This window comes from Barbatula barbatula (assembly GCF_947034865.1).
Source record: "Barbatula barbatula genome assembly, chromosome: 12".
NCBI lineage: Eukaryota > Metazoa > Chordata > Actinopteri > Cypriniformes > Nemacheilidae > Barbatula > Barbatula barbatula.
In genome coordinates, this window is record NC_136775.1 from 1,167,902 (window position 1) to 1,183,575 (window position 15,674).

At 38.9% G+C, this 15,674-nt stretch overlaps 1 protein-coding gene across 1 annotated transcript in view; it reads right to left on the reverse strand.

The window, feature by feature from the left end:
• The window catches only part of LOC306902076 (mannosyl-oligosaccharide 1,2-alpha-mannosidase IA), a 130,325-nt gene that overhangs the window by 66,457 nt on the left and 48,194 nt on the right, over nt 1-15,674 (reverse strand). The window contains exon 2 of the mRNA XM_079470373.1: nt 133-229. Coding sequence (XP_079326499.1) covers nt 133-229 — 97 coding nt within the window. The remainder of the gene's footprint in view (nt 1-132; nt 230-15,674) is intronic.

A 15,674-nucleotide genomic window follows, 5' to 3' on the forward strand; every position in this document is an offset into this window, starting at 1 on the left:
TTTTTAAGTGTAATGCACATCAACAGCCAAGTGACTTTCCACAAATCATGTTTTATTTACAAAGTTCGAGAGGAGCACAAGCAGAGATGATCTTCAAGAGCCAAGTTTAGAGAAAATGTGAACCTCACTCACCGAACATATTCCCAATGTGTCCATTCCTGGTTAGAGGTCGAAGTTCATTCTTGCCCCAGGCGTAAAGCTTGTAGTTGTCCCAGGCAAACTTCATCATCTGCATAAAAAAGAAAACGCATAAATATAAGAGAAACACTCTATCCTAAACAAAACATTTGAGGTTGAATTGCTATACTTCATGGGACATTATAACAGTAAAACATGATATAAGGATGCAAACAAACTCATCCAATCCCCAAATCAAAGCCAACCATCAAGCATTTTAACCAAGAATTGGATAATTTTTCACATGAAGGCTATAAGCAAACATGAATCAAATAGCAAAATAAATAAACCCAGTAATCTTTTTGAAATGACTTCCAGAAACATACATAAACACAAACAGATATACTGTATATATATATGTTTTTATTGATTGGTGCATAATAACAGATGTCAAGCAGACGATACAGATCGGTGATCATTATCCATGACCTCTTTTCATTGCTCAAAAAGTGTGATCTTCCCTTGTAGGGCTTAAATCTAATTCCAGCACGAAGACCCAGAAACACAGAAGAAAAGACTGGAAGAATCTCAGCTCTTCCTGAAAATCTGCAGTCCTTGAGCTCTGAATGGCAGCTGAGATGTTCAATACTGAGCATGTGCCTCTGATCCATGACGTCTGGCACCGATAACCTCCAGGAGGAAGGCTGTGAAAGACTTTCTTCCCCGCAGGAAAAAGCCAAGAATTGACGTGGGATCGCCTCCAAAAAAAGCATAAAAAGCCTTTTGGACATGGATAGGGAATTAGCAGGAAGATATTGTGATATTTGAGTAGCACAGCAGCTGGTGGAGATGTGGAGAAGTCTCGGTTTGAATAAACCTTCAGTGATCTTCTGTTACTCATGAGCGCTGGTGGGCGTTGTTTTAGCAGCGTATCGCAACACAAAAGCTTTGGTTTCCGCTCAAATTCCAAGAAATGCGTCATTTGTAGGCCGTCAGCTCGTGTATCCTGAGGGAGTTCAGGGCAGAAGATAGAAAAAATAAATAGCAGGTTTTCTACCTGTTTGAAGCTCCCGTTCGCTTTATCTACACCAAGAGCGACAGCGCTGATAAATAGAAACACGAAAAGAAGTCGAGTTGCTGAAGCGCCTCTGAATACTTTGAATACGTATTACATATAAACACACACACACATGCGCATATACACAAATGTATATACTGTATATGTACACATGTACATGCCTACATGACTAAGCGCACGTAAACATACATTTGAACACTTATATGCAAACACAATAATATACACATACACCTATTGACACAAATACACAGCAGGTAACACAGGCACTTTCCAAAAATATAGATATAGGATTAAATAAGAGTAAAGGTCTTTGGTTTTGTCTCTGAATTGTCCAAACGTCTCTCGAAATGCTTGTTACAGATGCGAAAAACACAGAAAATCGAACCCAGTTCGAATTCTTTCTTTATGACTGATGAAAAACAGTGTGTAAATGTGATTTATGCGATGTGAGATCGTATTAATTTGTAACGTGCGGAAATTTCAGGCTCAATGTGCAATGGCCTTCTGATCCGATTCCTAACCTTTCGATTCCCAACCCGACCCATATCATGAAACACATGTATACATATGAATAACCACCATATTTAAAAACAAGCATGCACACACATATAAACACATACACTTTTATGCAACATACACACATATGTATACACACAAGACCACAACCCTGGCAGCCAGCGCACACACGTCACCAGCATCCCTAGAAATACACTAAACGAAACAAACCACTACAAGAGTCAAATGACAAAAATAAAAATGATTGGTTTAACAATAACAAAATATCTCTCTCAGAACCATCTTTACAAGCAAAAAAGTCAAACCCGGCAACTGTGTTAACTGTATTAAGATGAAACCAGATGCATTCAAAACCCTATGAAGCAAAAATTATTCATAAATATTTGCTTTTTGTATACGGATATTGCACATACAGTATCAGCAACTATGTAAAAAAAACCACACTTGAACTACTTAACACAGATCTAAAGTGTAATGACATGTTTATGAGGGCCTCAGAATGTTAATAGTCCGGTCATTAACAGCTTAAATGATGAGCAAATAAACTCATTACCTAAACATTCAGTGAAATGTCTGACACTGCGATACATCGCTCTTAAATGATATAAACCTCTTGCAAAGACCCTTAATGCACATCCACACCATCTGCTTGCTTGAGAGAGAGAGAGAGAGAGAGAGAGAGAGAGAGAGAGAGAGAGATGAAATGGAAGCACAATGAGTCTCCGGTACGGCACATTCACATCTCAGATGAGATGAAAGGACTCCTGCTATTAAAGGTCTTTCATCTAGAAAAGGTCTTCCGAGGTCTCGAAAAACTTCAAGAACCAGCAATGTCCTAAGCCTTCACCAAACCTGTCTACAACACATCCAGCTTCATCTCCAAGAAAAGAAATGATCATTCTGTGTAACAATGATGCACATTTTAGGAAAACAATTGCTATAAACACAATCTGGAAAAAGTTGGTTAGATGAGTTTTCCTCTAAAGACGAGTTTCACTGTCACACTCATCAGGGTTAGACTGAGTTAAGCAATTTTAATTTACTTTATTTTGCTAAGTTACTTAAAATTTTAAATAATAGGTTGCAATAACTTGTGAAGTCAATCTGATCGTCCTTAAAAACAACAAATCATTTGCAATGTATCAAATCTTTACACTTTTAGGGATGAAATGCTTTTATGAGATCCAACATGAAAAGATAGATGTCCGCAGAATTATTTCTCTCAACTCCATAATGAAGCACAAAAAGAAAACGGAGGAAAAGTGGCAAAGCCAATTAAATGAATAATGAGCACGAGGAAATGCTGGTGTGATACGACCCAAGAACCTCAGAGCTGTTCAACACCTTCATCTGAAAAATACAAATCACCAAATGAGCGAAACCTTAGGTTTCTAGTGAATCACTCCCACGGCACACATGAGATGAGACTTCTGTCGTGAATCCAAGCTTGTTATCAGAGACTTTATTAACACACACATTCATCATTAGGACACCATGCAAAAGACCAGCAGGTCATGATGATCAAAGCATCAGCGATCCAAAATCTGAAATATTTTTGAAGTACAAAACTCCATAATGAACACATATTTGAACACCATAATGAACACATATTTTTTCATGAAATATTGCAGTGTTTATTGTAAATAGTTTATCAATGTGCTTCATTCTCTTTTTAAAATTCATAATCTTTAGCAAAAACTGGAAATGAAATTCCGTCCGGTAGTGACTAGCCATCTCACATCACGTAAATGACACGGCTTGGGCGGAGCCTCCGTTAACTGTCAGTCTGCTGCCAGTTCCATCTCAAAATGCCACGGCTGTTTTTATACATCCAATAAACACACAAAGACCAAAACCACGACCATTGAAAATGCACCAAAATACGTAAGACAAGAACGATCACAACTTCCGGTTCACCGGGACTTTAATAACAATAATACTATCAGTCAAATGTATTATTGTGCCCCGAATTCATCTTTTATTTAGCTTAATATTTGTTTTTTAGTATGTGTTTTTTTTTTATGAGGTCAATTTATCACACAAATTTTCACACTGATTTATTGATCATATTAGCATGTGTGAAGTATTCACAGGATATCAATAAACACATTATTATTCTTATCAAATGTATTGTCAATACCGGTATATTGTGACACCCCAGCATTGGTAGATGAAATGCATTTAGCGTATGGCAGTCCCCCCGAAAAACTATAACACAGTAAACCACCTTTCTCTCCATCAGACAAACTTGCCCTTAACTTCATCATCATGGCTTTGAACATAAGTAAATAAATTATAATTAAGGAATGGAAGTGTCGGTTTTATTTATTTTAAATATTTAAACTCCGGTTGTTATTTACATTGTGAAGTAAATGACGGCATGTGGGAATTATTTCTGATGCAATTTATCGCCAAAGAAACAGGCCTACGTCTCCAGCCGGCTAATGGCTGTGAATCAACATCAAACCTGCACAGCGAGAGCTCGCGCTCCATTGAAATATTATCAATGGCCAGCGAGTGGCAACTCTAAAAACATACAAATAAGTGCCGCACCGGTGCATAATGGACATCAGCCTCACCACAGAGATGCAATTTGGGATTATTATGAAAAGAACACACGGAAAGCATGAGGTTAATGGAGGATGAGGAGGGCAGATGAAGGGTCATTACCAGCAGCTGCGCTGGAAAGAGCCTGAAAAACAGATTAGGAGTGACACCAAAAGTACGGTGCTCAGGGAATAAATAAACAGACAAACAGATGTGACACAGCAGTAAGACACTCGCTGCTGAACCTAGAGTTGGATTTGGGTAAATTTGATGAACGAAAGTGTTAAATTGTCCCAAATGCACAAGAGGAATTAGTAAACAACATCAGAACAATGCCTATTCACAGCTTTCTTTAAACAATAGAGGAGAAACACAATGGCCTATTAGTGTATTTGCAAAACCTCCCTAAAGAATCCACATAAGTACCAGCGTCAGTGTTCAATGTTAAACTAAGCCTGAAAAACATCATTATGTGACAAACAGTGCAACGCATACAAAACACACTGACAGATTCTCACTGGTACAATAGCGGGTTTGTAGCCGAACGGCTCGTGCCATCCAATCCTGTCACGCTGAGTGCTTCTCTCCTTCCGTCACAATTACCCAGCGTTCACGGGCTAGACTCCGCCGGGATCCGTCGGATCGCTCCTAGTCCGAAACGCAGCTGACCTCCACTGATAACCACGAGTAATTCAAGGCAAAAGTGATTTGGTCTGGGAAGCGATTTCGCTTTGGGATACCAACCACAAACACTCACTCAGATTCCACTGATAGTCCATATGTGCTTCAGGCTTTCAGTGACAGAAGAGACCGGTCCAACACTAAAGACCTCTGGAGCTCAGCACTGGATCTCATTAAACGCTCGGGAGACAAGCGGTTAAACACAAATCTGATATGAGACAGCAGGGGATATCTGGATAATCAAAGCACAATATAAATCATCATTCTCAGTAACCAACCAATTACATGCTGACTTTAGGTCAATGCTTTAACATTTACTATAGTAAACTGTGGTGCACGCTGTGGTACGCTTTAACATTTACTATAGTAAACTGTGGTGCACGCTGTGGTACGCTTTAACGTTTACTATAGTAAACTGTGGTGCACGCTGTGGTACGCTTTAACATTTACTATAGTAAACTGTGGTGCACGCTGTGGTACGCTTTAACGTTTACTATAGTAAACTGTGGTGCACGCTGTGGTACGCTTTAACGTTTACTATAGTAAACTGTAGTGCACGATGTGGTACGCTTTAACATTTACTATAGTAAACTGTGGTGCACGCTGTGGTACGCTTTAACATTTACTATAGTAAACTGTGGTGCACGCTGTGGTACGCTTTAACGTTTACTATAGTAAACTGTGGTGCACGCTGTGGTACGCTTTAACGTTTACTATAGTAAACTGTAGTGCACGATGTGGTACGCTTTAACGTTTACTATAGTAAACTGTGGTGCACGCTGTGGTACGCTTTAACGTTTACTATAGTAAACTGTAGTGCACGATGTGGTACGCTTTAACGTTTACTATAGTAAACTGTAGTGCACGCTGTGGTACGCTTTAACATTTACTATAGTAAACTGTAGTGCACGCTGTGGTACGCTTTAACATTTACTATAGTAAACTGTGGTGCACGATGTGGTACGCTTTAACGTTTACTATAGTAAACTGTGGTGCACGCTGTGGTACGCTTTAACGTTTACTATAGTAAACTGTGGTGCACGCTGTGGTACGCTTTAACGTTTACTATAGTAAACTGTGGTGCACGCTGTGGTACGCTTTAACGTTTACTATAGTAAACTGTAGTGCACGATGTGGTACGCTTTTACGTTTACTATAGTAAACTGTAGTGCACGCTGTGGTACGCTTTAACGTTTACTATAGTAAACTGTAGTGCACGCTGTGGTACGCTTTAACGTTTACTATAGTAAACTGTGGTGCACGCTGTGGTACGCTTTAACGTTTACTATAGTAAACTGTAGTGCACGATGTGGTACGCTTTAACGTTTACTATAGTAAACTGTGGTGCACGCTGTGGTACGCTTTAACGTTTACTATAGTAAACTGTAGTGCACGCTGTGGTACGCTTTAACATGTACTATAGTAAACTGTAGTGCACGCTGTGGTACGCTTTAACATTTACTATGGAAAGACATGTGTTAATGAGTCTCTGTGTCATCACAGGAGCTGCCGTGAGCGCCGGCTGAGAAATGTCTGTAGCAGCTTCACACCAGAGAGAAACCACCAGAGTCAATCTGCAAAACTCAACAGCCCCGAGACCCCCTGAGACCCTGATCAGCTCAGCCAGAACACGTTTAGCATTACACGCTCTTAAAAAACAACACCTCCCAATATATGAGGCATTATATCTCAAACATGTGAAAAGTGAAAGCGAACAGCCGCTATTGTGGCCAGAGAATGGCTTGTAACTGCCTATTAAAAGGTTCAGTTTGTTCTCAGAGTTGTGATTCATGACTGATATTTCTCAGTGCTGGAGAGATGACGTGTCAGAAACCCTTCGCTTGATCAACTCTCAGAAATTTAATTGGACAGCTGGTTTTCTTTCCCCATTAAAATGCACCCGATAGCATGATGGCAGCCAGGAATATATTTGCCCAATTTATTAACTGGTTCACAAAAATAGTAAAACAAACAACCATGGTTTATACATACAGTACGTGTGTGACGCAGAGTTGGAAAATTCATCTAAAACTTACAATAATGATATCAATGAATATAACAGAAGGACAAATATGAATGAACGAAGGAGTGAAAATGTAAATTGACCTCAATGAATTATACATCATTTCTTAAATGCTACAGTGTTGCATTTGAATGTTTACATTGATACAATCATGTCACAGATGAGAATAAATAGAGATGAAACGTACACTTTTGTTAAAGTCTCATCTGCGTCTCAGATATTTCTCAAAAGATCAAGTCAGAAATGTGTCTGTCATTAGAGTTTGATAAGAGCTGTCAACAATGTCTTAAACTGAACTCAGATTCGCCAAGTCTGCGATCAAAAGTCAATATCATTAAAGAGTAAATATCGCTCGATTTTTAGGGTCCTTTATGTAGTGTCCAACAACAAGTGAATATAAGGTGTACAAACACAATTATTTTGTCATAATATGCAGTTATTATTAGCTTACAAACGGCATGAAATGTAATTTACATGATCTCGCAGCATTTACTCTTTAAAGATCTCAATATGAACTAAAATATTTCTCATCAAATTTCATTCTCATCTCTTTTTACATCTCCAAGAGAAACACCTGAGAGATGATGTTTATACTTAATCTCAACAACAATCCTCCTGAACTATGAAAGAGCAACATATGAGCAATAACGTGTCCCTCTCGGTTAGTCTGAGCCGATTGAAAACCCGTCTTGAGAAAGTCATTCTTGCGTTTGAATCCGACGCGAGTGACAGAGAAATTGGAGCGAGACGGAAAACATTGACTTGTGTCAGTCTGTTGCGTGCTGTGACATTGACTCCCACTTCATTAGAATCTTCACATCAGTCTCGCCAAAAAGCCTCGTGGGTATCTGAAGACGACAGGGCCAGACTCCCACTTAAAGACCTCATAAATAATAAATGCGGAGGGGTCATCAAACAGCTCGTGAAGGGACGACAGCGGCTCGCTGCAAGACGCTGCTAACATCCGGAGCAGCCACACGAGAGTAAAGTGAGAAAGAAAAGATGCTGCCGCCGGTCATGAAGAGCATTTAATCCCATCACACTGTCTGTTTAAGAAGCCTTGAACGTGTCACACTTACAGAGCAATTAGTGGCCCTGAAGACATATTAACAAAACTGTGACCCATCAGGTTCAATGAATATTCACTGCCATACTGTATTTACAGCAAAACAAACATCAACAGGTGAGACGTCCGCTGGGAAAAACAATCATTTATTCATTCATTCAAAAACAATGATTATCTCAACTCACCCTTCAAATTCAATGAAGAGATACATGAACACTACACTTCATTGTCTTCATGTTTATTACTCTTATTTATGAATAAATCTTTAAAGCTGAGATTAATAACCTTTACCTCTCTGTCACAACAAAAAACTTTTAGGAAAATAAGGATTTTCTTACAAATCTATAGTACAGGCTGGTCTGTCTATATTCCTCTCTGTCAGAGACAATCTGTCTGTCTGCCTGCTTGTCTGTCAGAGACAATCTGTCTGTCTGTCTGCCTGTCTGTCAGCGACAATGTGTCTGTCTGTCTGTCTGTCTGTCAGCGACAATGTGTCTGTCTGTCTGTCTGTCTGTCAGCGACAATGTGTCTGCCTGTCTGTCAGAGACAATCTGTCTGTCTGTCTGTCTGTCTGTCAGAGACAATCTGTCTGTCTGTCTGTCAGAGACAATCTGTCTGTCTGTCTGTCAGCGACAATGTGTCTGTCTGTCTGTCAGACACAATCTGTCTGTCTGTCTGTCTGAGACAATCTGTCTGTCTGTCAGCGACAATGTGTCTGTCTGTCTGAGACAATCTGTCTGTCTGTCTCTCTGCCTGTCTGTCAAATATATGTCTATCTGTCTGTGTGCCTGTCTGTCAGAGACGATATGTCTGTCTGTCAGAGACAATCTGTCTGTCTGCCTGCCTGTCTGTCAGAGACAATGCATCTGTCTGTCTGTCTGCCAGAGATAATGTGTTTGTCCGTCTGCCAGAGACAATCTGTCTGTCTGTCTGTCTGCCAGAGAGAATGTGTCCGTCTATCTGTCCAAGACAATCTGCCTATGTGACAAAAATAATCTGTCCGTCTAGCTATCAAACAGAAGTGTCTTTCTACATGTGTTAGTCTGTCTGTCTTTCTGCCTGTCTATGTGTCTAAGAGAGTATTATTCTGTCTGTAAGAAAATATCCGTCTGTCTGTCTATAGGAGAATGCGCCTTTCTTTCTGCCTGATTTCTGTCTTCTTATTTTTTATTATTTACAGCATTTATCAGAGAATGTATCTGTCTGTCTGTCTGACTGTGTAGAGCAGTGATACAGCGCAGAGTGAGACAGGTGGAAGTCATTTGTGAGTGAGAAATTGCCCATTTCCAGGCCGTGTGTTGAGATACAGGAGCAGAATCCTGCAGAACCCACAGAGACTTCAATCCCATATATGCATTGTGTTCATCTACCTCACACTACACTGACAGCACAGTGAGTACACAGTGTTTAGAAATATCAGGAACATAATGACTCTCTCGTCTTCACATAACAACCGTACAGAAGACACAAACCTCTTATAACCTGCTGATCTCAACCTGAAGAAAACATTTCTCTACCAACCAAATTACATTCATGCCGATAAAAAATCTTACCAACATAATTGTCAATTATATACAACTTATTAATAGTAAATTGTTAGTTTTTTAATCAATTATTAATGATAAATGTCAACATTTAAATCACACTAAAATAGCTCATCTAAAAACGATCTGTCATTATTTACTCTTGCTTATGTCTTTGTTTGCTGTTATTATTTTTCAGGAAAGACAAAAAAGCTTTTATGTACACAGCACAATAATTAATAATGTTTAATAAAACATCAAAAGTATTTTTCTAACGCAAAGCCAATGCATGTGACTTCATAAGAGAGCCTGACAGACACAGTCACTATAAACCACCACATAAATCATTTCTTATTTTCTGAAACACAATTCAGACACTTCATCACGACATTATAGCTATACTAGTATAATAGGAGTTCAAAATAACCACGTTATAATCTTTGGGAATAAACTTTGAGTGAACTGCTCCTTTAATTCCACATCTTTGAAAGGAAAATGTCTGGAACACTTTCAGGGAAAGCTATGATCTCCATCACGCCGGAGCTGACGGCTGTACATCAGCTCACAATGAGCCCATTTACTCCTGACACAGAGTGTTATTACTCCGGGGAATATTTCATTCCTTTGTCACTGATTTTACACCCTGATGAGAGTGATTCACAGAAAATGGTCCGAGTTGGAGCTGTCATGGCATTTTGTGTAAATAGATTCTGGGGCTGTACAGCCTGCGGCAGGTACCTTGGATATTTCTTTGACATTCAGCATCAAAGAGGTAAACAGACTTTGAACACGGTGACAGTCGTGGAAGTTTCTTAGCAGAAGAGAAGAAAGAAGTGTTTGGGAAAGTCTTATTTCTGACGCCGTAAGATGTGCCTCATGAAGAATAACCATTGGTTTTAATATGGTGTAGTGATCATTTTTGGAACATGTGTGCAATATTTTACTACAAATACTACGGTTAACTGCCAAGACGAACATAAACGATTCCCTAAAACCAGGGGCGACTCTAGGAGTTTCATTTAAGGGGGGGCTCAGCCCCCAACGAGGAAATAATAGTAAAACATAAAAATAAATGAAATAAAATAAATGTTTGACTAACAGGGTAGGATGGTTAACTTATTGCAGCATTATTGCATGGATGAGTATAATATTTGAGGACAGAACAAGCCAAATACAAGATTTCCTGATCAAGCACACAATAATATACACACCTGTTTACTGTATAAACACAACATTGTACTGTTCGCATTTCTTGTACGAACCTCTTTTTAATTTTAGTTAAAAATTTAAATCTAACCAGAAAACAACATTTAACATTAAACTTACATCGACTATCCATATTAGCAATATAAACAACACAGCTAAATCACTCATCGGGTGGGAAAATCTTTAACAATTTGGGAATTTGTTTTATATGATTTCTTACACTTATCATCATTTATATTTATCTCAATATATTCCATTTACACTGGTTTAGAAAAAAATACAACAACTACTACTGTTTTAACCATGGTTAATACAAATGGTCATAACTACCCCTAAAAACATGGTTACTAGACTCAAACCAAGCATGATTTTCCTTTTTGAAGAATGAAAGTCAAATGAATAACATCTAGAGCAGTAGTCCCCAAACTTTTCAGATCAAGTACCAACTTAAATTAAATGACTTGTTCTAAGTACCACCTAATGACCGCCACAGAAAATCACCTCGTCCTCTAATTCTAATCTAATACACACACACAGGCAGAGATGTATTCAAACACGAGATGTAAATTAATATAGTTTTCTGTCGTGTCATGTACCACCAGGGTCTCTTCAAGTACCACTTGTCGTAGGCGTACCACAGTTTGAGAACCACTGATCTAGAGAGTACATAAAGGGGATTTAAATATTCGTAAAAGAGCCTAAAGGTTGTGTCAGAAAGACATGGTTGACCATCATAAAACAACCGAACCAATCTATTCGTTTCAATGAAAATCAACTCCATAGCTGAAGAAACGCTCTCACCGACGTAGTCTCACAAACACGCTTCACACTGCAAGAACTCATGAAAACGGTTTGTTGTGAAATGTCAGGCAGGTTTGAACAAACATCAAAGCTTAATTTATGTGCATCCAGCCATTTGAAATCAATAAAAAGACTTCTCTCAAACCACAGGGAGTCTATTACAGAAGAGAATCTCACGCTCTTTATCAATACTTGAAGAGACGCTCCGCCCGTTTCCAATCCGGCAGAATGTAAATCTTCATTTCATCACCGACATGAATTCCACCTTCGTTTTATTAACTGTGTATCTTTGTTGCTCTCCTCCGGTTTTACGATTATTTCAAAACATCCGCTTTTGTGTAGCGTATACCTGTAATAAAACACGCACAGACTGTGTTCAGAATGCTTTCTGCAGTGTGTACTTGTGATTCATAACCATCAGGAGAAAACACACCGTCCAAAACAACAGCTTACGAAGCACAAAACACACACATCCCTAAACATCCCATAGTGTGGCAAACGTCACACGTTTTGATTCATTCCCACACAGATGTGCAAATGATGATTCTTTAGATTCCTATAGCGGCACAGGATCTCACAGAGTGAAATAACCTTGAACATCATCTTACAAGGGAACAACTTTTAGACTTTCCGCATCGAATCAGACAAAATGATACACTTACGATTACATGTGAATGTTAACTGTACAAATATTTAGTGAACGGAGGTGACACTTCCCATGATTCCCTGTGACAGCACCAGAACAATAAAATACAAAAGCATCAATTACACAAATTAAGCTCATCGTCTGCACTTCACTTTGTTGAACGAGCGCTAGAAAAGCATCGTGTCTTTGTCAAATAGTTTAAAAAATATATAATTTTCCAACCCATCAATTGAACAAAATCATGCACATCACATCATAATTACAGCTCTTCAGTACAAACCTTCCCAAAAAGAGCATTAAAACCGCACTGTCATTAAAAGACCAACAGAAACAAGCGCACACATTAAATTCACATTAATAAACGACAATCTTAACATAAAACCGTAATGAGCGATGAGAAATAGCTCACAGCACCGATGACCTCACAGGGAATCTGCACACAAACGCTTTTAAAACTTGTTTCCATTAATAGCTCCCAGTAGCATCCATTAGTACGGCCGTCTCTCTTCCTGAAATGACCATTAGACATCAATGTACTGCAGAAGATCTACAGTTATTCTACTGAGATGTGAGATTCTCTGGATCATAAACACTGTAGAGAATGACCCGCCGGACCTTACAATATTTCCAGTGGCTCTTAAAGTATATTTGGATGTTTAAAGGTGCAATGTGTCGTTTTTTGGAGGATCTATTGACATAATTGGAATATAACATACCTAGCTATGTGTTCTGAGGTGTGTAAAGACCTTACATAATGGAGCGTTATGTTTTTATTACCTTAGAATGAGCTGTTTCCCTCTACATACACCGCGGCATGCATGTCATTCGCCGTGTTCTGTCAGCAGCTATATAAACATATTCAGTATATACTTGATGGAAATATACTCAAAAGTGCATAAATTAAGTATACTCGAGTTATAGCCTATGAAATGCTTCATGCACATTTGACATATGCCAAAATGTTTAAGTTGTAACGATTTTATACAAATAATAACTACAAGTATGATGTTAAGGTCACTTAAAAGTATACTTCATCAACGTATACTTCGTCAACAAATCAATATGCTACAAGTATTGAACTAGTTCACTTGAAGTACACTAGTCGCGGTCAAAACAAAAGCTTAAAGAGCACTTAAAGTTAACATTAACATACTTAAAACGGTGTACTTTAAGGTTACTAATCTTACACTTAAAATATATCTCAAATAATACAAAATAAGTCGTTTAAAAGCTCAAAAGTGGGCCAATTTTTTCTAAGTAGATATGAAATAGTGCACTTAAAAGCATTCTACTAGTACACTGATATATAAGTATTGTCAGACTACTTATTTACATCCACAGACCTGATGCGTTTATTTGCTTCTTTGTACTGAAGTTACGACCTGCTCGGCACATGGATGCATATCAATACCATCACAACATCTCATCTCATTACACTTTTGACCACTGAAGGGCATCAAGGTCAAGCATCTCATGTCATCCAGCTCTAAAGCTTTGATCCCAGCATGCACTGCAAACAAGAGAGCAAGAACACACGCACACACACCGTGAAAAGACAGGACAGGGAGACCATCTATACCTCTCAGGTAGAATGTTATTTCACACAATCTTTTAAAAAGCATGCACTTCAATGGGTAAGTTTGCACTAAAATGCACAATTTTGGGTTCCAGTAACAACGTCCCCCTTTCACCCGAAAAATACAGCCACCGCTGTGCAATCTGGAGCAATAAAATCACTGAATGTGTAAACGCACCATTAGCAAAGACAGCACACAGATGACAGCGTACGCTCACGTATCACACAGACAACAATGATTTGGTTCAAGTGCACTCGGTAATAAAGCAAAACATAAAAGCAGACGAACAGAAAATTGGGTCGCACAGACCATCTGCATCTCATGAACACAAGTGCATCATATAAGAGGACAGAATAGACATTAGTGTATATGATTGTGTCAGAAAAACAAAAAGAGTTTATACTGTCTCTCATATAACCGGTGAATTTTCATAACTCCTGTTACCTTGGGAACACAGACACCCACACGTATTGACTGCTGCAAGACCCTATGCTCTTATTTTGCATTCACACATGCACGGCGAGGTACAGTACGTTTTTTGGCCTTTATAGATTGTATTGGTCACGACAGTGGAGTGTCGAGGAATGTCATGTTGACTAGTTGAAACTGGTTGCTTGAGTTTTGTCTTGTAGACTTGTTGGTCTTGCACATCTCAGCCCAAATCTACAACACAACCCCATCACTGTCTTGAACCTGTAGCTGTCTGTGTTCCAATCTACTTATAAGCAATATTTAGTTATGCAACTCTCTTGGAAGACTAGTTAGCTACTGTGTTAAGGGAAAATATTATCGCTTTAAATATATATATATATTCTCTTTTAGGGTGACAGTAACAGACGGAGCAGATACATGTACGTTACTTTTATATGTGAATAATGTGATTCGTTTGTTTTGAACTATTAAATAGGCAGTTCAAATGTATTGACATAACCAAATTCACTTATACACACCAATGTTTTCCCATGAAAGAGAGATAGAATAATTGAAAATCTCAGTTATTTCTCGTAGACACCAATGAGATAAAAAGAAAAGAAAATGTAAACTCCTACACTTGTTTTTGGCACAGTCCTTCCTTTAAAAAAAACCCACGTGCGCTGTTAGCACTGCATGCCAAACCAACAGGTGGCGATATGAACCTAACCATAAAGCCGTGTTGGCCAATCAGAAGCCTGGAATCTGACGTCAAACGCAAAATCTCTACACGACAACAGTTTGTAAAAATCTTCACACTGGCAGGAGTTCAGTTTCAGTGACCGAGTACTGCGTTTACGTGTGGACGGTAAAAACTTTGGTTTGTGTGGACAGTATTATCGAAGATCTCAATTTGAACTGGAACATGTCTCTTCAAATTGACTCAAATCCAGATTATTTGACATCTACATCTACATTAATTTACACCTCCATGCTCTTCATGCGTTTCAACATTTACACTATCATTCGTTTCTCTTTTTACATTTGAGACTCGATGAAACACAATTTCGCCACGACAGTGGAACCCGTAATGTGTGCAACAGAAAACCGTAAGAATCACGAACAGTAAAATGATGAAAGAATCTGTTGAAAACACACCGCAGCAGGAGCTCTTGTTCGTACAGATCCTCTGCAGAATAATATTAAACTATAAACATGTCTGAGAGATCGCGTTTAGTCTTTCTCACACTATTGGATATTAAACACGGGCAGCACCAAAGCAAACTGTAAACCGAAGTGAATGTTTCTTCATTTGGCACCAGTGTTTCCCCACTGAACTTGGCCAGCTCAGAATGCATTGAAGTCTTTAGCGGCCCGCTGCGGCCCATCTGCTGCGAGGAAGAGCTTGCGCTGGACCAGCGCTGATTCATAATGAAGCAGACGCATGCTGGGTCGAGCTTGTTATGTCAGAACAAACAGTTT